This window comes from Pholis gunnellus, assembly GCF_910591455.1.
Source record: "Pholis gunnellus genome assembly, chromosome: 2".
Taxonomy (NCBI): Eukaryota; Metazoa; Chordata; class Actinopteri; order Perciformes; family Pholidae; genus Pholis; species Pholis gunnellus.
In genome coordinates, this window is record NC_136536.1 from 23,205,943 (window position 1) to 23,223,198 (window position 17,256).

At 42.7% G+C, this 17,256-nt stretch overlaps 2 protein-coding genes across 2 annotated transcripts; both read left to right on the plus strand.

Annotated features, from left to right (window-relative positions):
- Positions 1 to 2,751: 2,751 nt before the first annotated feature.
- Positions 2,752 to 6,719, plus strand: cav4b (caveolin 4b). The gene is made up of 4 exons (XM_079167668.1): positions 2,752 to 2,869; positions 3,382 to 3,607; positions 4,534 to 4,721; positions 6,254 to 6,719. The coding sequence occupies exons 2-4, from the start codon at positions 3,383 to 3,385 to the stop codon at positions 6,435 to 6,437; spliced, it is 597 nt and encodes a 198-aa protein (XP_079023794.1). The 5' UTR covers positions 2,752 to 2,869; position 3,382; the 3' UTR covers positions 6,438 to 6,719.
- A 388-nt stretch (positions 6,720 to 7,107) lies between these two features.
- Positions 7,108 to 17,164, plus strand: fam50a (family with sequence similarity 50 member A). Its single transcript, XM_079180237.1, has 13 exons — positions 7,108 to 7,350; positions 7,690 to 7,774; positions 7,946 to 8,045; positions 10,220 to 10,356; positions 10,830 to 10,906; positions 11,799 to 11,865; positions 12,013 to 12,074; positions 12,301 to 12,377; positions 12,734 to 12,788; positions 13,665 to 13,713; positions 13,869 to 13,939; positions 15,022 to 15,132; positions 16,859 to 17,164. Exons 1-13 carry the CDS (start codon positions 7,240 to 7,242, stop codon positions 16,865 to 16,867), a joined length of 1,011 nt encoding a protein of 336 aa, XP_079036363.1. The 5' UTR covers positions 7,108 to 7,239; the 3' UTR covers positions 16,868 to 17,164.
- The last annotated feature ends 92 nt before the right edge of the window (positions 17,165 to 17,256 follow it).

A 17,256-nucleotide genomic window follows, 5' to 3' on the forward strand; every position in this document is an offset into this window, starting at 1 on the left:
CTGGATCACTGTTTGATGATGTCACTAAATTTACTGTGTCCAATTGTATATGTGGTTAATAAAGAAACTAAATTCAATAAAGATGATAAAGAGATGAATGACCAAGGGTTGTCGTGTATTTAAACAGCTTTAACGACTGTATTCCGGGAGCGGATGTGCAGGGGGCCAAGTTTGGCTTCGGCCCTTTCTGCCAGAGATCTCCTCCGGGTTAGTGAACATATCTGCTTGGTTAGGTTCAAGAAAAGCTCATGGTTCGAAAGAAAATAAAGCTTTTCTGGTAGAAAGCCATAAAGGAAAAACGTCTCCTATATGTTAAGCTTTTTAAACTGTAATTGTGACATAATGCAATATTCAGTCATCACTGCCTAAGCTAAATAGTTTAGGACTTAAGAACAGGTGAAGAAAAAGCTTTTACCTGGATAATCTTAACCTTATTTCCTGTTTCCTTTCTTTCCATCTCTGAAACAGGTGAAGAAAAAAAAGTTAAATGAAGTTTTGAATATTTTTTTTTAAGTTACCTAATTTTCTTCCATAAAACCAGGTGAGGTTTTTTTTTGTGTTGGTGATATTTGTGTTTTTCTAGCAAGTTATGAAACACTATTGACATGTCTTTCATTTGACTAGAAATTAATTTTTTATCAGCGCTATGTGCCATTGGGCATGTATGCTTTTAGTCCTATTTAGAACATCTTTTCCATCTTGTGCAGATGGAAAAGAAAAGTAACTTAGAAAAATGATCTTGGCAAAACTTTTTTACACCTAGCAATAAAAAAACGTCCATCTTTTTCAAACATGCAGGAACTTCGAATGATTATTCTGGTAAACCTGTTCTTAAGTCATAAACACAGGAGAGACAACTCTTTAGATCAGACTTAGATAATAGATCACCAGAATATGTTTTTATCTCACAGGGCTTCTGTAGTCCAGAGGACCAAAATAGGCAATGAATAGCCTACTGGGCACAGCACCGTGCCGGACTGGCACAGCCAATCCCCCAGTGAGCCAGCCCCAAGAGCTCCTACATCTGGGTGAAGTTAGAACTTCTTTGAGTAAAGTTAAACTAAAACCAAGTCAGTAATGATTGTAACGCTAAATTGGATTCAATACTCAGAGTTTGTTCATGATCTCAATCCAGTTCAGTTGCCTGCAACAACAGAGCTGGGGCTGATTCCCCAACTCTCTTTGCATAACTCTAGTTCATTAGTACACGTGATTTGGAACACAGCTGATCTCAATTAACACCAATGAGCTGCAGGTGCACAGTTGCGATGTTAAACAAAAGTTGTCCATTGAACCAGGTGGCAAAGTAAAGCCAATGTGTAAGTTCCTTAAACGTGCATTCTCTCTACTGGCCAACAGGGGGCGACTCCTCCGGAGTCAGATTGTATAGAAGTCTATGAGAAAATGATCCTACTTCTCTCTTGATTTATTCCCTCAGTAAACATTGTAAACATGAGTTTATGGTCTCAATCTCTAGTTTCAAGTCTTCTTCAATACAGCATGATGTTCATTTAGTAAATGATGGTCCATTTAGAGTCAAACAGACCATAAAGCTGGGGATGCTTTAGGGCGGGGCTTACTGTGATTGACAGGTCGTTCCCGGTGTGGGAGTTGTACGTGTTTCCTTTTAGAACTTTCCCCCTTTCACAGTGTGTTTTCAGCTCATGAAAGTAAATTGTAACATTATGGTCTCCTAAAAAGGTCTTACTCAGCGTTCTGTTCTACTTAGCTCCTCCCTCTCGTGTCACCTCTGGTTGCAAATAAACAACATGCCGACAGCCAAATCGCAGAAGTCGAATCATCAAAACGGCAGTCCACAAACATTACATTACATTACATTACAGTCATTTAGCAGACGCTTTTATCCAAAGCGACTTACAATAAGTACCTTACAAACCAATGAACAACGTCACAGTGACTACTTCTTATACAGTCCATGGTTTGATCTGATAATGCTTAGGGCAGTGATTCCCAACCTGCATGTCGGGAGCACGCTGATGTTAAATCTGAAAATAAGAAAATATAGATTTTGTTTTTGTCTGACTTACCTCAACTCTTCGCTTCTTTATTATGAAATACTGGAAAGTTTTGCCCACTTTCTTAAAACTCTTCTTTCTTAAAAAAGAAGGGAACACACACTCTGATTTGAGCTGCTCGAGAGTCAGAGACATGCTATTGGACAAGGCCGAGGTGTGACGAGTAGAGAGAGTAGAAAGGTTCGGGAGCGTTTAATCTCAGTGAATGGATTTTGGTGAAGATCTTGCCGAGACCAAGCTGCACTGTAAGTGCAAGGAGATCGATTATTTTCAGAAAAAAAGCAAATATTGAAATAAATATACTTCCAAGTGACCTATCTGTTAATCAATAAAAACATAGATTTTAACCAAGAGGTCATTTCTTATCTTGACTGTTATGGAATAAATCAGTATTTTAGAGCAGCATGCAGCGTTAGCTAGCACACACACACACAAAAAGGCTGGATAAGTCTGAATTTACACTTGTTTCCTGTATTGGTGTGTGTGTTTGATTGTTTTAAATTTCTGTGTGACGACAGCACCCGAGTGCTGTAAGGCGATCTTTCCGGGCCCAACCGCTCCTCCTCCTAAAATAACCCCTTCCACACACACACACACGGAATAAGAAGCACTGAAACACATTAGCACTTCTGGTGTGTGTGTGTGTGTGTGTGTGTCTGTGCCTCTGTATGAGCTCTCATGAGTCAGCTCAGCTCTGAGGGACATTTGTGATTAAGCGGTTGAACTGATCTCATTGACATTTCAGATTAGCACTCTCTGCAGGGCTCCCCTATCTTGTCTCTCTGCGAGGGCCTCTGTCACTGATACAGGATTAAGATAGCACTTTGAGAAAGGTAAGTCAGACACAAGATTCATCGTTTCTACTGCTGCCGACCCTGCTGTAGGTCTGCTGCGATGAGGGCATGAGTTGCAAATACAGTTTTACACCTTCGGTTCATGCGCATTTTTTTTTATCAAATCTGATACATGCAATTTGATTAAAAGTCCTTCATGCAAGCTGTAAAATACTTTGAACCGTGTCTCAAGATAAAAATAACACAATTCAGCTTTTAAAACGACCAGCAGCTATTTACAGATTTTGGTTTGGCTTCTTTTTTGGGGGGCTAAAGAACAGGTGGCAGCGCTTGGCTCGCTGTGACACGCTACATGCCTGCTGCAGGAGTGTATTTGTGTATGTGTGTGTGTGTGTGTGTGTGCATTGGTCTGCAGTATGAATATGTGTATGTCAATGTCAGACGAGACCAGGAGAGGGCGACTGCAGGTTTTTCCCATGTGTCTAAATGTCTGTGCCTCCATCTGTCTTCATGTGAAAACAAACGTGTGCCTCTCTCTTCCCTCGGGCGAGGATGATGATGGTGAGCGACGACTGCCTGGTGGAGTGTAAGATCGATGATGACAGCGAAGAAGAACAGATAAACACGCCTCCTCCTCCCCCGGAGTTTGCATCCAGAGCCCCAACCCCAGCGCCTGAACCTCCGACCCCTCCCACGGCTCCTGCCACGCCCTCGCCCACGCCCACGCCAACGCTTCCTGTCAACAGGGACCCATATGGCATCAACCAGCACCTAAAGGTTCATTTCCCCCTTTTCCACCCTCTCTCCATATTGTATTCCAGAGCAGTGTTAGCAGTCGGTTTGATGTATAATAATATATCAAATAATAATTTCTCATCCCCCTCTGCTGCTTTCACGTGTGGCGTAGTCTCAACGATAACAACGTCCACAAGGTATAGGACATTATTTCAAGTTGTGTACGTATGTAACTACGTTAGTACGTATGTAGCTATTAGTACGTAACCATGTCATGTACTGCGTCACGTAACGTGATAACTACGTCGCAAACATGCGTACGTAACAAACGTACGTAACAAACGTACACCCAAACCATGATCTTTCCCCTAGATGTAACCCAGTAGCTCCAGGTTTCAAATTGCCAACGTTTCACAATGTTAATGTCACATCTTGCTTTGGGAGTCATCGGCAAACGACGTACTCTGTCGTTTAGGTACGAGAACGTGTTGGGTGTACCCCAGGGTTCCATTTTAGGCCCTGTTTTATTTTGATTATATCAGCTTTGACTGGAGTCTCTTTATAGAAAATATACCATCCCTTATGGTTGCTCAGTTCATGACAAGCTGCTTTATTTTCCCTTAAAACCAAGCAAAACACATGATGTTCGGTCACTTCTAAGTTCTCTTGTAGATGTCAATGGCCATCATTTTAAGAGTACGGAGGTCTTAATCCCCGGTTGCATAGATTGCAGTTCAGCAAGATAATCTTCACAAATCAAGACCACTTTTATGATTTTTGAAGCGTGAATGTAAAAAAGCTAACTTTAGGGCAATAAACAAACTCCACCATGGTCGTCAACAAAAATCTTCAAAATGAACGAGAGGGATATATATTGACGTAGAGCAAAACGTTAAAACCTCTTGTGCCTAAAAGAACTTCACCAATAAACTGACTTGACTCGACGCTCTCTCGTCCCTTGCCTGCAGGTGGAGGTCAGTGACGTGCTGGCGGAGCCGGCCACACCTCGCAGCATAGACCAAGTGTGGCTTTACAGTGTCGCCGGCTTTGAGACAACTCGTATCTGGACGTACCGCTGCCTCTCCTTGCTGCTCGCCGTGCCCTTCGCTCTCCTGTGTGGTATTTTCCTGGCCGTTCTCGCCTGTCTACACGTCTGGTACGCTGGTGCAGTAAAAACGCCCCCTGATGTCATGCACATCAGTGTCTCTGAGACGGTCAAATGCTCACTCATTCATCAAATACAGTCAATGCAGAATAGAGCTAGTTGCTCAATGGTTCCCAATGCTTTTTGGCTTGAAAACAGTGTTGATTCACATCCCGCCATTAAACTGCTTTAAGCATCGACACGATTGCAAAAAGTTATTGTAAAGCTATATACAACACAATGCAATCCTTACATTACATTAGCATGAATGATAATCAACTGCTCATTTGAACTCAACTACAAATGCAATGTAACGTTTAGCTTGTTGGTAAACTAACGGCTTACATTCCACCATGGAAGTATTTTAGCCAAATAATCTTGATTTAGTCAACACGTTTTCCATTTAGATTTTTTTTTTTTTTTTATATGATTGATATCTTTATTTTCGTGTCATGCACATTACCCTTGTGGGTTTGTAAGACATCAAAAATACAGCTGCAGTGGACACACATTCCATTACGTTTCATTTAATTACAAAATGACAGGTTACACCGCTCGGTCTGAAACAAAACATTCTGCCTTCTCTCCCTGGCCTGGCAAATAAAATCTGCTACAAATACGATTCCTTTCCTGAAGCACAACTCAGGTTTTTCACAGTCATCCAGCCACAAGAAATCAACATAAATGGAAGTCATTTTACGTCAATGTGAGCCTGACATCACGAGACCAAATTGCCAATGTGAACTAGTTTGGAAGCTCCCAGTTTATTTCCCAAGGGCTGTTCAATGGGAGACGTAGCAAGAAACCAGCGGCCATGTCTGTTTTAAACACGCCACAATATCAGATAAACAATTGTGATTGGCTCAGCACGTCTAAGGCCGCTGGAATTTTTGTAAAGTGGAAGAGGACCATGCTGCATCTGCCAGAGAAAACAAAGCTTGCAGATTCATCTGGTTCCCTGACCAATCTAATGCAGCATTTCCTTTAATGCGTCTGAATGTTCCTGCTGTTAAAACAGTTGAGCATTTTGGAAATCATGCTAATTGACTATCTTGCCGAGAATCGTATGAGAAGATTGATACCACTCTCAGATATTATAGTAATAGTAATATGAAGCTACAGCTAGCAGGTGATTAGCTTAGCTTAGCACAAAGACTCAAACCAGCTACCCTGGCTTTGTCCAAAGGTAACAAAAGCCACCTACCAGCACCTCTAAAGCTCACGAGTTGACACATTATATCTCGTTTGTTGAATCTCTACAAACGTTGGTTGAAGATGGAGTCTTGTTGTCGCCGTGAGGTTTGCGCAGCAACCAGCAGAAATCGAGTCATGGGTTAATAATCTGCATGTTTTGCACCAGAGGCATTATCAGGGATTTGTGACCTACAGTCAAATGAAAGAACTTATGCTGCTCCCTACCTGACCTTAGGGCCTCACTATAATTTACACTCCTTCAAAATAATGAGTAATACATCTGCGTATCTTATCTCCTCTGTATGTCCTGACATATTCCTTTGAATAATTCTCCCCCTCTCTCGCTCTAGGCTTGTGGTGCCTTGCCTACAGCTGAGCAACACCTTCCTTCCATGCCTACGGTCCCTGTGTATGTGTGCTGTGAATGCTTTCATCTCTCCCTTCTGTTCGTCTCTCGCTCTCTGCTGCAGTCAAATCGACATTTCACTGTCCAACAGGGACTGGCATCAAGTGAGAGACAAAGAGACTGTATGAATGTGAGACAAGACGAGTGATATCGAGTGAGTGAGTGAGAGAAATGATTGTGTCTTTTATTGTGATTTTTAATTGGCATAGTTCTGCATAATGTGAATGCCATTTGAAATGTTTTCTATATAAAGCCAATTCTTACAAATAATTTGTATTATTATGATAATGATTATGATTATTGCTGTTGTTGTTGTTATTATTGTGTACTATGTGAATGGACTTTACAGATATTTTCACAGATGAGAATAAAGTAAAATCAATGCTAAGAATGTTTTTTAGCTAATCAGCAGTAAATTCATCTGAAATGTATAATTCTGGTCTTCATTTATCAAGCAAAACATTTAAATTCATTTGTATGACAATGTTTTTTTTTAAATTTATCATTTAATAAATCAAACTTCAATGAGGGAAATAAAAGTTAGTTGCAAGACTCTAAGCTTTCTTCTGTCTTTTTTCTGTTTCTATATTTCTGTTGCATATTTCATTGGTGATCCACCTATACAATCCACCTATACATATCTTTATTCTTCTCTCAATGTTACATCAATACGTTTGGTTGTTGCTGTGGAGCTGAACAATTCCGAGGTTTCTTGAGGTACCTGAAGGCACCATATATATTTACCCCTTAACTACCCAGCATGCACTTTGTCGCCGCCATTTTTCTTGTTGTGGTGTGCCGGGGAGTTCTGCGCCTGCCTTCACAGTTCTGGAGAAAAACAATCTGTTTTATTTCAGTATTTAACGTCTCTCTTTGTTTATTGTGGATTAAACTTTCATACAAGCGAGCGTCGAGAGCAAAGAAAGCAACATGGCGCAGTACAAAGGAGCTGCCAGCGAGGCTGGGAGAGCCATGCAGCTGATGAAAAAGCGAGAAAAAGAAAGAGAGCAGCTTGAACAGCTAAAGCAGAAGATTGCAGAGGTTTGCGACTTAGCCTTTTACCCTAAGTTATAACTTGTTCATTAAAATACCTCATAAATCAGCCCCATGACTGTTTGTCAAAACAATTAGCTAGGTATAGTATGGAGACCCCTGAAGGGGCCAGCGACCTGCATCAGTGAAGGAGAGCCGTGGCTGTGTTTTCAAACTCCTACGTAACGTTAACGTTCGAGTCCAGTTGATGATAATGTGGAGTAAAGCTCATATAATATTACCGTACAGTCTCCCATAGGCACCCTGCTGTCACTTGTACTGCTTTAAAGAAGTGGCAGGACAACCGTAACCCACCTCCTGCTCTCTGCTGTGTCTGTCCCCTCACAGGACAACATGGTCAAGTCCAACATCGACAAAAAGTTCTCAGCTCACTACGATGCTGTGGAGGCTGAGCTGAAGTCCAGCACAGTTGGTAAGAGTCTGTTGCTGTTGGGGGTCACGTGAACCCTTTGCATTTTGAGATGTACAGTCACATACAGATGTATTTTTATTTGTGTTACATTCTGTCACACACGCATGCCTTGACCGCCCGAGAACGTGATCCCAAAAAAGGATGTTTGACCTGTTTGTGTGCCTCCATCAGGTCTGGTGACGCTGAATGACATGAAGGCCAAGCAGGAGGCGCTGGTGAAGGAGAGGGAGAAACAGCTGGCCAAGAAGGAGCAGTCCAAGGAGCTCCAGCTGTGAGTTGGCTCGCTGTCAGCCCAGAAGCTTTTAGTTGGTGACATAGAGCACGAGGCTCTGCGCCGGTTCAACACAAATGGTGCACATGAATTCGATGCATTGTAGCAAGAGACAAACCATTGATTGCTGCTCCCAGCAGTTCAAAAATATATCTGACCAAACAATAGCACCAAAGCACATTGTATCTTAAACAGATGTGGACAGGGCTGTCCTTGAAGCAAGGCCCCTTTAAGGGAAGAGTAACTTTGTTATTTTTCAACCCTATTCTTCCAATGTGTTTGTGTCGACGGGACTAATGGGGACAACAACTGTTTGAAATTGGTCAAGTTTTTGGGGAGCAGGCTGTAGCCGGCACCTGTGAGACGATTGTTTAGGCAATTGCGCAGAGTCGGTGGAACGTTATGTTCACTAAAAGTGCTTGCTGACAGACTCAGACTGTTATTTTAAGTGTCTGACAACATAATGGAAAGAACCCTATGGCATGAGCCGGTCTGTTTGTTCGTGAGTCCAAGTCCCGCTCAAGGAGAAGTCTCGTTGTGAAAGCTGAATGTCGGGGAGCAACAGGTCCCGGTCTTTACAGCGTTCCTCCTCGGGGGGGGGGGTTGCTTTTAGATAACACTGAGCTGCGCTTTCTGTACCCCCAACACAACAAGCTCGGCTCCAGCCGGCACTCGCGTTCCCACCCCTGTCTTCCGTCAACACGTCACCTCACCTGAGTCTGTCAGCGGCACTTTTAGTGGACGTAAATGACATTACATTGCAACTTATATAGCGACTGCCGTCGTCTAGGCGCTTTTGGCTCAATACTGGACCAATTTCAAAATGTGTCGTCCCCATTGGTCCCTCATTGGCAAAAACAATTGAAAATACAGTCCATGTTGAGACAAACAAAGCTTACACTTAATGCTACAGCATACAACCATATTGTCGAGCAGTGGTTTCAAACCCAGGGTGGTTTTGTGTGGAGAAACTTGACCGGCCTGCACATAGCGCTGACCTCAGCAGCGCCCGACAACTTCAGGATGAACCGGGGCGCCCGCTGTGAGCCGGGCCTTATTAATTCAAATCAAAGGCTTTACGTCACGTCACGGTTGGACCTCACGAATGCCCATGTGGCTGAATTTTAAGCAGCCTGTGTTCCCGACATCTGGTGGAAAAGCTCTAAAAGCTGAACGTTATTAAGGTCGGGGTGGACTCTATCAGAACTATTTTGTGCGCCGTGTCGTCTGACCACCATGGAAATGTAAAGTGTCGATATTATTGTTCTGGAAGGCACCTAATATCGTAAAATATCACAGGTCAACATTGTGTACAGCCTTCCTTACTGTGTAAAACTGACGCAGTCGGTTTCGTAGACTATCAAGTCCTTTCTACAGATCGTCCTGCTTCTCGTGTTAATACGCAGTTATGTGACCGAGAATGATTTCCTTTGCATCTTCTTTCGTTTCCAAGTCGCATGAGACTTCATAATCGTAACCTCACGAGCCAGATGTTGTGGTCAATGTTGTAACGGGCGGTTTCTCAAATCCACTCCTCGTGGAAGGCGGCGTCCTCGGGCCGACTTCCCTGTCTCTCAGAGGCTGTGGCAGCTTTTAGAGCTGCAGTGAAGGAAGTGGCCATGTGTGGTTTGTCAGGAAGCGGGATTTAGGCTTTTGGCTGAAGGAAAGACTGGACCGGTTGCTCACAGGGATCCCGTCATCTCTCCCGAATATGTGTGAATGAAAATGGGTTCTACGGGTTCCAGCGAGTGTCCCCTTTACAGACATGCCCACTCTATGGTAATCCCATGCAGTTTTTAGAATACAGTATAAATGTGTTATTTCCGCCTATTCTACAAAATGGAATCATTTTTCTTAATTCTCCGGTGATAAAACAACATTAAGTTACACTAAAGCTGTGTGACCGGAAAATGCTGCAACAACGTATGAGACACGTGTGAGCTCAGAAATGGCCGTCATTTACTTCCATCATAATGTTCTCAGGTTATGCCCCCCCCCCCCCACACACACACTGTTCTAAAGGATTGTTGTCTTGAGGCTCGAAACTGAAAAGGTGTCCAACCCGACATGTATTCAAGATGACAGAGGCAGTTTACCACCAGATGCATGAAAGCCCAGTTTGGCCATCACCTTCTTATTGTGGTTGTTCATCACTCTCGTCTTTCTGTGTGCAGCAAGCTCGAGAAGCAGAAGGAGAAGAAGCGAAAGGAGGAACAGAAGAGGAAGATAGCCAGTTTATCGTTCAACCCGGAGGACGAGGGCGAAGAGGAGGAGGAGGAGGAGGAGGAGGAAGACGACGAAGAGCTGGACTGTGAGTGTTCGTATTGTAGTGATCAGGAAACACAGCGCAGAGGACCGGCTGTGTGCTGTACCTCGCTCAAGCTTTCTTCATTTGATTTGTGTCTTGTGTGATTTTCCCTTTAAATCATTTCAGGCTTATTAAAGTCCTGCGACAGCCGCTAGATTATTTTCCTGCTTTTTTTCCGTAGAGCGTTTGATTTATTGATTGCTGTCGGAATGTAACGAGATTATCAGCAAATATAACGGATTTGATGATTTGTTCCTTGTAAAAAACATGCCTATGTTGCAGAATGAGTTACTTTCTCAATATATATATATATATATAACTATATATATATATATATATATATATATATATATAGTTAAGCCATTTTGTTGCTTATTTATTGTAAAATAACAAAAATATCATCTGGTCGTATATCACAGGAGATGTAACATGTTTATCAGGACGTTTGTCTCATGATGTTTGACTTTGTCTCTCAGACTCTCCTGCTAGGAAGAAGTATCTCGGCAAAAACCCAGACGTGGACACAAGTTTCCTTCCCGATCGCGACAGAGAGGTGAGGCGAATGAGAATTCATCTTCTGCTTCATTTTAAATGTATTTATTTATTTGTTTTCAGAGGGAAACCATCCTACTAGGCTGTCATTCCAACAAAAAGCTTGGATTGACAAAACCTTTCTACGGGTGCTCCCATCAGGACCTTTGGGGTTAAATACAGGCCGACTCTACTTTTATCATTCTGTTAGCATCGTCTGTTCAAACGGAATGCTGCGTAACGGACCGCAACAACACACAGTGAATAACTTTGAATCATACATTGAGGTATGTAAAGCTCACAGCTGTAACGTCACTGATGCTAATGTAACACAGGCCGCGATACCGACAGCACCGACGCATCAGTGAGCTGAACAGAGCGGCTGGTGGTGGTGGATGTGACTATAAAGTGTAAGCTGATGAAGAAGACGCTGCCATCTGTCTGAGCTCAGCTGCCTGTGACACCGCAGAGACCGACCTCTGGCGGTGCGCTACAGTTCATCAATACGGCGTCATAGAAAGTGCAGCGTTGTTTATTTATGACTGTATCGAAAATCCTACCGTCGGGGGTATCTAAGCACCCTGGAGTACCGTAATGCCAGCCGAGCCTACTGGCGGGAAAGCAGGCGAGCGAGTGTTGTAAAGGTTTCAATTCACAATTGTTGTGTGATCTGATCGGCCTTTATAGTCGACTGGAGCATCCTAAAGCCGTACCCTTGTAGCACTTGTGGCATTTTCACCCCTCAGTGAGTCTTTTCATCTAGTTCATACAGCGGTAAAGTTTACATTCTTAAACTGTTGACATGCTCTTTTGTCACGTATCCTGTCTCTAATGTGTCGTGAATGCAACATGGCCCTCACACGTTACACGTTACATTTTCACTCTGTGGGTTTTTGTCTGCGTTCTGTGTTCAGGAGGAGGAGAATCGTCTGAGAGAGGAGCTCAGGCAGGAGTGGGAGCTCAAGCAGGAGAAGATTAAGAGTGAGTTGAGTGTAACTCTAATCACAAGCAGACATTCCGTGCACAGCGTGTCAAACATGTCAGCTGTGAAGAATTCCTCCCTTTTCTGTCGTTTACACGCACAAACATGCACGCGCCCAGTCCAAAATAACGTTTCTTTGTCTCCAGGTGAGGAGATTGAGATCACGTTCAGCTACTGGGACGGCTCTGGACATCGTAAGACAGTCAAGGTAAAGCACGTCGGGCCGCAGCACCGGTTCACTGTTTGTCAGGTCGTAAAAGGCCGCAGACGTTGATGTATAGTAAACCCGATGAAGAGAATTGATAACGGGGACAGTACGGGCAGATAGCAGCCCACTTTCCCCACCGTTCCCTTGGTCAAACTGTACACTTAACATTGTGTTTTCCTCTCTTTGAGTCTTCATGATGTCTTTTGTGTGTATTTTTCGCCCGCAGATGAAGAAGGGAAATACCATCCAGAACTTCCTGCAGAGGGCGCTGGAGGTCCTCAGAAAGGACTTCAGCGAGCTCAGGTTAGAAGACGAAAAGGAGGCGCAACCAAACACACACGGTCACTCAGTCAACAGTCACAGCGCATGCCACGTAACTGCGAAGTCGTCGGTTCGATTCCCGCCGGGGTCGTTTGTTGCAATTCAGTTGAAACTCTTATTTGAAACCAAACAAACACATATAACGGAGCTAGATAGACACGCATGATAGAACTCACTCAGCTACACACACACACACACACACACACACACACACACACACACACACACACACACACACACACACACACACACACACACACACACACTGTCGCCCTTCTCCCAATGATAACATCAAGCTCTGTTGTGAATTCATTTGACTTTATCTCTTCTTTGTGCAGGTCTGCAGGAGTCGAGCAGCTGATGTACATCAAAGAGGATCTGATCATCCCACATGTGAGCTTGACTTTGTTTTGGTTGGGTTGGTCTGGTGTTCTGGTGCTGCAGCTTATACTGTGTGACACCTTCAGTGTGCGACGGTCTTCACACTCCAAGAATCACGCTCTCTGGTTTCAGCAGTAGACTTTATATTCCAGACACGTCAATATAAAAACAATATATAGGTATCTATTTAATTTTTACATTTTTCTAAATGTTTTCATTATTCTCGAAGTAGGTTGAACTGAAATGATGTCAGAGAGCAACAGTATGAACAAAGACTCCCTCTCTACCCAATGTCCACTTCCTTCTCATCCAGCCCATGCCTCTACTGGCCAAACATAAAACAAACACAAAACCTTCAAAAACAAATATGGAATTCATTAAAAATAATGTATAATTCATCATCATTTTTACTTATTGCCCTCCTTACCAGCAAGGCTCCTCCTGAGTTATTCATGATGCAAAGCGTTCTTCTCAGTGTGAAGTGTGATTGTCAGGAGACCCAAAATGATTTTCAGTTATTTTGATCAATATCCAGATCACGATTACTCTCTCGATTATTCATTGATTTTAGGGACAAGATATTTAGATTCCGCTTCCACATAAAGTGCTGCAGAGATGACATATTTTCCGAGGGCAACCCAGGAACTTAGCGTCGCTCTGGTTCCCTCCACAGAAAGCCGGTTGGATTATTGCAGAAAATGAGACTGGCCCCCTTTCACAGTTCATCTCCTAGAAGCTAAATGGAATTGTGAGAAAGTAAAGCCGAAACATCTTGAAACCTCAAGACATGCTCCGTGTGGACGTTGTTGTTTTTTATTCCAAATATTTGAGGATGTTCTGGTGTAGAGAAAGAGTATAATTTGTCTTTTGTCTGTTCGTCTCTTTCAGCACCACAGTTTTTACGACTTCATTGTAACCAAAGCCAGAGGCAAATCTGGTAAGTGAACAACTGCTTTCAGCCCCATTCACTTACAAGACTGAGTTTTTATTGCACTTTTAAAGAACAAAAAACATTACACCAGTAATGTAACAGTATTTGTTTCCGTGCTATAATTGGAACACCATGGAGTTTAGCTGTATTTCTTCCCACAGGTCCGCTCTTCAGCTTTGACGTCCACGATGACATTCGACTGGTGAACGACGCCACCGTTGAGAAAGACGAGGTGACGATTTAATTTGACAGCAAAAGCAAGAGATTGTGAGAGGAAATGAACCGAATTCTTTGGTCGATCTCAACCACTGCCAACCTTGATGTCCAAAGAAACTAAAGATGATCAACAGAACATCTACGTATCGGTTAAAGGCCGTTGTTACGCTTTGTCTTTTCAATGCGACCTATGTCGTCCGATCACCGTCAACTGTCGAGTCCGTACGCTCCGATTTCAGCTCTCGCTCACATTGGGATCCGATCAGATCCCAACTCAATGCGAGCCAGGCCACCTCGACACGTGGCCTGATCTCAGTGAGGGGTGCACAGCATGTGGACACAATCTGGACAATTCATCAAACATATATCTCCATCATAAAAGCTGTTATGTTATATAAAAGCCTTTTATTTTGAAAAAGCAAAATGGGTTTATTGTCAAAAATGTATAGGGTAAATGCGTATATCACCAAATTAGCGGAGCTTTGTTAGCGGCTATTCTTCAATAAAACAAGTCGACTAATACTGCAGGGGGGACGAGTAAGCAGCCAAAATAACTGGGGACTTTTATTGTGAAGAAACAGACGCTCTTTTGACCACAAAATATATTAATGGTCGCATTGAAGTGTCAAGTGTGGACACAGACACATCTGAGTTCCGATCTGGTGCATCTGATCACAAAAGAAGCATTAAAAAGACGAGTGTAACCACTGCCAATACTGAAACCCAAAGAATTACCAAGGCCACTGTTTTTTTTAAGGCTTAAATGCGTGAGTGACTTATGATATCTCTGCTTTATTTATTGTTGGATGAATGTCTGAAAATCTATTTAGGAATTTGGCTGTTTTCTTTTTATACATTTCACGACCGACTGCTGCACCATATTTTTGTTAAATGTAATGTTCTTGCTGAACAGTTCTCTGCTGATATGACTATGAAGCTCAACTACTTTTATCATCCACATGACTGATGTTTTCTTTGTCATCTTATGTCAGTAGGTCAGTTCATACGTCTCAACTTGAGGAGTGGATTTTTTTTTTGTGGGGCGGGGGCAGGCACAGCTTTTAGTGAGCTAATCCAGTCTTGTTATTTTGCCTCAAGTCTCATGCAGGTAAAGTGGTGCTGAGGAGCTGGTATGAGAAGAACAAGCACATCTTCCCCGCTAGTCGCTGGGAGCCTTACGATCCTGAGAAGAAATGGGACAAATATACGGTGAGAGAGTCTGTTTTTAAATGTCAACATTCCTTACCCAGTTTCCCCTCAAGGACCATTCCAGTGACATCTGATCTTCAATCGGATCTTTCCCTCGAGTAATAAGGCTCGAACTACTATGTTCTGTAGTAAATGACTTTCACGGTATACTGTATACTGATTAACACTGTGGCGCACATTGAGTAGCGAGTCAAAGGCAGCTGGACTTGCTTTGTAGCCAACAGGCTTCAACAGTTCCTCTCCACTTTTCTGTCATTTAACATCTGTGGACGATTCTGAGCTCGGTGTAATCTCTCCATCTAGAACGAATAAAAAGCACTTTTCGTTGGAGGAAAAAACTTTTTTTTAAAATTTTGCGTTGAACTTAAATGGCGAGGATTTAGAAACTGTTACCAATCACAATGTTAACCATGACTAACCCTCCTGTCTTCACTTTATTAAACTATCCAAAACAAATTTAAAAGAAAAAAAACAAGTTGAGGTTGGTCTCTCTTAGCTGCACAAGCTATTGGAAGTGTGTTTGTTTGAGGTACTCATCCACAGTATTACAGTCGGTGGAGAAACAGACAAACAAAGTAATGGTACTACTGTGGATGTATTTTAGACACCTAAATGAATCTATGTCAGTGAAAGTGTACGTTATGTTTACAATATTATCACCGGTTTGAGATGGGGAACTGAAGCCGCTGTGCTTCACACGGCAACACAAACAAAGCAAACGCTTGGTAGACCAACAACTCCTGTGTGCTGCTAGCTGAAAATGTCAAAGGAGTCTTAAAGAGAGCATAGAGAGCATATTCGTATTAAAGCGTGCACTTAAACTGAATCACTATGCTCTCTTTCCATTTCCATGCTCCATTAACACAACAGTAACTTTGCCTTGTGGGACACGAGAGCTGCTGGTCTACCGCTGCCTTGCGCGGTTAGTTTGTTTGTGATATTGTGTAAACCACACCGGCTTCAGTTACCCGTCTTCAAAGGCTGTCTGTCTGCAATGGTAAGCAAAGTTAGCATATATTTAAACTGATATAGATTAGTTATAGGTGTGTAGGTAGTACATTGCTTTGTCTGATTCTCTAACTCCAAACTACTGCAGGCAGTAATACACTGACTATGGAGTAGTACCTCATATAACCCAACTTCAAAAAACCCAAACTCCTGTCAGAAAAAAGAAGAGGAATGGAAATGTATACTTTTAAGGTCTCATCGGGGGAACAGCCCTGTCCATTCCAATTGTTCTGTGAGGACAGAAACCTCCCCAGTGTGGTGGAGCTGCCAACTTCTTCTTGCATACGCACGCTATGGCATACCACTGGCCCAGCCAGATGGCACACACACACACACACACACATGACGGTTTTTCTACCGCCTGTTGATGAAGAAATAATGTCGCATCACACGGCAGTTTGAATCAGATGATTTCCTGAAGAGGGTGAGGAGTAGGTGACAGAGGAACATCACAAAAGGTATTCCAGGTTAATCATCGAAGGCGCCGTTGCTCTGTGGCGCTATCATTTAAGGTCCAAAAATATATCCTGTGATATGGAATTGCGTTTTGAAGATTTTAACCTTTGAACTCTTAAAAATCTAAATAACCTAAAAAACATCATTAAACTCCTAGGATATGCGTCGTTACAGTGTTGAACCTAGTGCACACAATAATCTACACGGTTCTATTTAGATTTATTTAGCTTCAGTCCTCATATTGCGTTTGTTTGTTTTTCAGATCCGGTGAACCAGCTGCCCTCTCCGGCCTCTGGAATCCCAGATGCAAACTTTTTGTTGTTAACTTCCTTCTTATTTTACTCTACGTATATCATCAATGCTTTATCAGGATTTGATCTAAGTATTGATTGAATTTTTTTTTTTTTTTACTTGGTATTTGAAATACTAGTTTTCCATCCAAAATGTATTTGAACTACCGATGCAAATGTTTCCTGTGAAAACAAACCCCACACTCACGTGTGTACAGCTCATGAACATGTCTCAGCATCTCTGCTTAATAAAATGAACCTGGCTGAGGATTCTCTTTCCTCCCGTTGAAATGGATGTTTGTCATTCCCTCACACTTTTAGCTCAAGTGAGAACGCGTTCCTCTTGGCCGAGAGACTTTTGAGATTCGAA

Bases quoted from the DNA above. Each gene is read 5' to 3' on its own strand.
- fam50a (XM_079180237.1), top strand. From the start codon at position 7,240: ATGGCGCAGTACAAAGGAGCTGCCAGCGAGGCTGGGAGAGCCATGCAG. The intron at 7,351-7,689 runs GTTTGCGACTTA...GTCCCCTCACAG, and splicing joins TAAAGCAGAAGATTGCAGAG to GACAACATGGTCAAGTCCAA. The intron at 10,907-11,798 runs GTGAGGCGAATG...TTCTGTGTTCAG, and splicing joins TTCCCGATCGCGACAGAGAG to GAGGAGGAGAATCGTCTGAG.
- cav4b (XM_079167668.1), top strand. From the start codon at position 3,383: ATGATGATGGTGAGCGACGACTGCCTGGTGGAGTGTAAGATCGATGAT. The intron at 3,608-4,533 runs GTTCATTTCCCC...CCTTGCCTGCAG, and splicing joins GCATCAACCAGCACCTAAAG to GTGGAGGTCAGTGACGTGCT. The intron at 4,722-6,253 runs GTACGCTGGTGC...CTCTCGCTCTAG, and splicing joins CTCGCCTGTCTACACGTCTG to GCTTGTGGTGCCTTGCCTAC.